This window comes from Talpa europaea, assembly GCF_964194135.1.
Source record: "Talpa europaea genome assembly, chromosome: 11".
Taxonomy (NCBI): Eukaryota; Metazoa; Chordata; class Mammalia; order Eulipotyphla; family Talpidae; genus Talpa; species Talpa europaea.
Window position 1 is genome coordinate 103,065,191 of NC_140078.1, and position 4,750 is coordinate 103,069,940.

At 60.7% G+C, this 4,750-nt stretch overlaps 1 protein-coding gene across 1 annotated transcript; it reads right to left on the reverse strand.

Moving 5' to 3' along the window:
* Nucleotides 1-608: 608 nt before the first annotated feature.
* Nucleotides 609-4,409, reverse strand: BHLHE40 (basic helix-loop-helix family member e40; the record flags this gene model as incomplete). Its single annotated transcript, XM_084247432.1, has 5 exons — nt 609-1,468; nt 2,774-2,897; nt 3,808-3,915; nt 4,156-4,225; nt 4,330-4,409. 5 exons carry the CDS (start codon nt 4,407-4,409, stop codon nt 609-611), a joined length of 1,242 nt encoding a protein of 413 aa, XP_084103558.1.
* Between the last annotated feature and the right edge of the window lie 341 nt (nt 4,410-4,750).

Consider the following 4,750-nt stretch of genomic DNA (forward strand, 5'->3'; position numbering starts at 1 on the left):
AGCCCGAGCAGAGGCTCCATTCTGCGTGTTCAGCCGCGGCAGGGGTGGGGAGCAGACCTGCGGAAGCCTCCCCAAACCACGGCCTCGCTTGCCAGTCAGCTCCCTCACCACCTGGCAGGCAGAGCGCACGGGCTGGCTGCCCTCTCGGGCGATGAGTCACAGCAGCGACAATAAAAGGGAGAAGGGTGGGGTCACAGGGCTGGCTGGGAACTGTGCTGTGGAAAGCCCTCTTCAGAAAGTACCTTTTACTCAAAGCCAGCGGCCTGGCTCTCGGCGTGTAGACCGACTCACTCTGGGGCTCTTGACCACCCAGCTATCTGTTCCGGGGCGGTCGTCCAGGTGGGGAGAAGGTCCGAGGACCACCTCCCCAATCCTTCATGTCCTTCCTACACTAAGGAGCTTTAATGTCTATACCCACACATGATGCACACACATGCGCACACACACGTGCACGCGTGCGTGCACACACACACACACACGCTCTTCTCTCCAAGCCTCAGATTATCAAGGCATCCATGCTAGAACAATCTCACTGCACTCACAAACACTTTTTTTGGGGGGCTGGGGTGGGGGAGGAAGGAAAGCAAAGCAGCAGGATCCTCAAGAATTTAGTCTTTGGTTTCTAAGTTTAAAGGCGGGATCTGCTTCAGAGCTTGCAGCAAGGCTGAGGAGTCGATGGCGGCCGGGTGGGCGGGTGAGGGAGAAGGGAGTCTCTGGGGCATGAGCAAGGGGGTGGGGAGCTTGTCGGGGTTCATGAAGCTGGTGAGGGCTGCGGCAGAGGCGTTGAGACCGGGGTACAGCACCGGGACGGAGGTGGGGTACCAGCACTTCTCCAGCATGGGCAGATAGGCAGTTGCGGACGGTGGGATCAGATAGAAGGGCAGGCAGAAGGGAGGCTGGTGTGGGTGGGGGCCCAGGAACGGGGAGCCCATCAGGTCGCTGCTGGGGAAGTGGCCTTCGTCCTCGGAGAGCTGCATTCTGCTCTTTTTCATGGGGGGCTCCTCGGATTCCTGCTTGATAGCCCCGATCCTTTCTCCCATAGGGAGCCTGCAGCCATGATCGCTTTTGAAGTAGGGCTGCTCGCCCCTCAAGTCTCCCTTCTCCGACTCTCCTCCGTAGCCGCTGTCAGTGTCGGTGTCGCTGCCGCTCTGCTCCCCGCTGGAGTGAGCAAAAGTCCGCTGGATGACCGGCACGCAGTTTTTCCCCGGGCCCTCGGAGCCCTTGGCCAGCGAGCCGGGCTTCTCCTTGAAGTCCATGACTTTGGGAGCTGGGTCTGACGGCTTCCTGGAGGTGCCCCCCTGCAGCAGCTCCGAGACCACGCGGTGGAGGTGGGTGACCAGCTGGGAGGACTTCACGTCCCGCGTGTTCTCATGCTTGGCCAGGTACTGAAGCACCTCCCGGGCACACGTCTGGAAACCTGAGCAGAACATCTCTTGACCTGCCTCGACATTTCTCCCAGACAGCTCACCTGAGAAACAGGTCCAAAAGACATTTCAGAAGGGCTTCGGGCTCACCGGAAACCGCCACCCAAACACCCAGAACTTTCCTTTTGGCTAACAGCATTTGGGGATTTGTATTCCTACCTCCGGAAAAAAATAGTATCAGGGAAGCTCTACATGACACAGATGAGTGTAAAAAACAAACAAAAAAAAAAACCCACCGTCCTACCACTCAGAGCTAAAAGATGATTGTAATGGCCGCATCAGCCCAGAAACAGGCCACAACTCTGAGAGATGGACTGTTTCTCCTCCAGGTGCATTTGTTGAGCCCCCCAGTTTTTATTGTAAGTGACACAACAATGAACACCCATCCCTGTCCGTTGGTAGGTAGTTATTTTAATGAACCTCGATTTACTATGGCAAGATAGACAGAGACCATGCGATCGTGTGGCCATAAGAATAAAGAATCAAGAAGTGATATCCCCTAAACCCAGCTTTTTTTTCCCGTGACTTCTGCAAGCATCGGCCATGCCAGGCTCTTTCAGTGCGCTACCTCTAGCGCCTCTTCCACGCATTCTATCCTGAGTCCCCCAAGCTGGCAGGATCACCTTCCCATTTCCAAAGAGGAAACCGGCAGAAGCACTCGATAGGATTTGGTGGCTCTCATCCTCCTAGTCTCAGAAAGGAGGGCAGAGCGGAAAGGAATGAGGGAGTGGGCAGAAGAATTTCTCCCCAGTCTGTAGAGAATGATTTGGAAGGGTGACACCAGAAGGTCAGACGTGGCTGTGATTCTCTGGAAGCCAGAAATGAATGGCGAAACTTGGGTGGTTTCATTCCATTGTGCAATGCGCCAAGTATACCTAGTGGCTATTCAGGGAACCACATGAAATGCAGGAAAAACTTCTGCCTGTTTCCCTGCCAGGATCATACCACACACAGAGCGATAAGGAAGCAGAGAAACAGGAAAGCACTGGGCCAGACCCATGATTTATTCTCCAATGAAAGAGGCTACGAGACCCAACTGTAAAACACCCACGATGCAAATTATAGGTGCCTTGGCATTTTAAAGAAGGGGGGGGATCTCCCAGAACCCAGACTCTCTTAACCCAAAATGCCACAGAAATACTTCATCATTGGACTGATCTGTATTCCTGCCAGGTGGCACACGGCAGCGTTCCAAATGAAAAGCCTGACCTTTCAGGACAGATGAAATGACATCTTCCCCAAGGAATGTGCGTAAGCCACTTGCTGGGGGACACGCCTGACACCAGACATGGAGACCCCGGGCCGCTGCCCACCCCCTCCCCCCGTGGTAGCCAGGCGCCGGCACTCACCGCCTTGTAAACCGCTCTGCAGAGCAAGGATCTTCTGCTGTTGCTGATCAATTAGGTTGGTTAGTGCTTTCACATGCTTCAACGTAAGTTCAAGAACCACTGCTTTCTCCAAGTGGCCCAGGGTCTGGAATAAAAAGAGCCTCGTCGTTAGCAGTGAGCGCAGAAGTCCCCCGTCCTCCGATCAGCGGGGGAGACATGTCTCCAAAGGAAATAAAAACCCAAAGTCTTTCTTGGTCGGTTCGATTTGGTTTGAAGATTGGAGGTGACGCTTTCAAAGAGTGCGCACACACACACACACACACACATCCTCGTGAAAGAGTAAAAAACGAGGGTCGCCTCTCTTCGGAGGCATTTTGCAAGCAGCAGCTATCTCGGGAGACGGCTCTGACAGATCTATTTCTCCGCCAGCCCAGCTGACCTTAACTCAGGGGAATCCGCAGATAACATTTCTGCGCAGCGGTGTCAACCCCCCGGGGACTTCTCCTGTGTCTGGCAGTCAGGAGACTTCCCCAGCGTCTGGCCTGACACCCCTGCGTGACTTCCAGCTCATCCAGGCTTTTTTCTCCCTTCTCAAGTACTATTTTTTCCCTTTCCCCCAGCCAAGGTTGCCAAGCTAGCAAGCCAGGAGCCACTGTCAGGAAGGACAGGAGCGTCACCATGACAGACAGACAGTCTTCTGGATAAAGAGTCTTGGGGGGGCGCGAGAAGGGGATACATAAACCCCCACTGTTGCTTGATTTGCTCAAGTGAGGGAAGCCCGAGCTCAGCCCCGAGCCCCGCCAGCAGGGGAAGCCTCAGGCGCCCGGCAAGGCCAGGCGGCGCCGGGGCCCACCTGGAGCCCGGGGGGAGCTCACGCGTCTGCACGAAGCTGTCAGGAAACCCCAGGACCCGAGGGTCCTGCAGCGGGGAGCCCCCACCCCAGCTCGGGGCGGCCCCGGGCCTGTAGTTCCCCGCGGGGCCTGCAGGCGGCGAGTGACCCCCCGCCCGCCCCGGGCAGCGCGGCGGCCTCGGAGAGGGGCCGGCGCCCCACTTACTGTAAGTTTGAGGTGCTCGGGCAGGAGGTCCTTGAGCTGCGCGATGCACTCGTTGATCCGGTCACGTCTCTTCTTCTCGATGAGCCGGTGCGGCAGTTTGTAGGTCTCCTGCGGGGCGCGCGGGGCGGCGGTGAGCGCCCGGGCGCCGGCTGCGCAGCCCCCCTGGAGCAGGTCCCGCCGCGGCGCGGAGCCCCCCGACCCGCCCCTCCTCCGCGCTCCTCCAGGCGGCTCCGCGGAGGCGCCGCGCCCACCCTCGCGCACCCCTCGCGCACCCCGGCGCCCTCCACGCGGGAAACTTTTCTTGGAAACTCGGCGCGCGCTTGGGGAGGGGTCCCCGCGGGCGCTCACCTTGCTGTCCTCGCTGCGCTTGATCCCCCGCCTCGACTTGTACACTTGGTACATGTGGGCGAAATCCATCCTGCGGGGAGAGAGCAGGGCCGTGGCTGCGCGTGCACGGGCTGCAGCAGCCCGGCGGCGAGCGCCCCGGGGCGCCGGAGGGGCCCGGGCGGGGGTGCCGCTTACCCAGGCAGGTCTCCGGGCTCCAGCGCCGGCGCTTTGGGCAGGCAGGCGGGGGGCGGCTGCGCGCCGGGGACCCGCTCCATGGCGCGGCGAGCCGGGGCCGCGGGGCGCTGCCGGGGTGCGCGGACGCGGGCGGCGGTCGGGGCGAGGCCGTCCCGGGGGCGCTCGGGCTGCGCTCGGGGTCCGCGGGCTGCGGCTGCGGCGCGGGGCGCGGCTCAGTTGGGGGCGTGCATGGTGTCCCCGGCTCGCGGCGCGGCGCGGACTGGCGGCGTGTGCGCTGCGCCTCCGCCGCGCGAGCCAAGTGAATGGGCGCGGGGGGCGGGGGCGGGCGGCGGGGGGCGGGGGCCGGCGGGGAGCCCGGGCGCGCGGGCCGGGTTAAATGGGAGCCGGGGGGCGGGCTGCGCGCTCCGCCCTGTGACTCCCG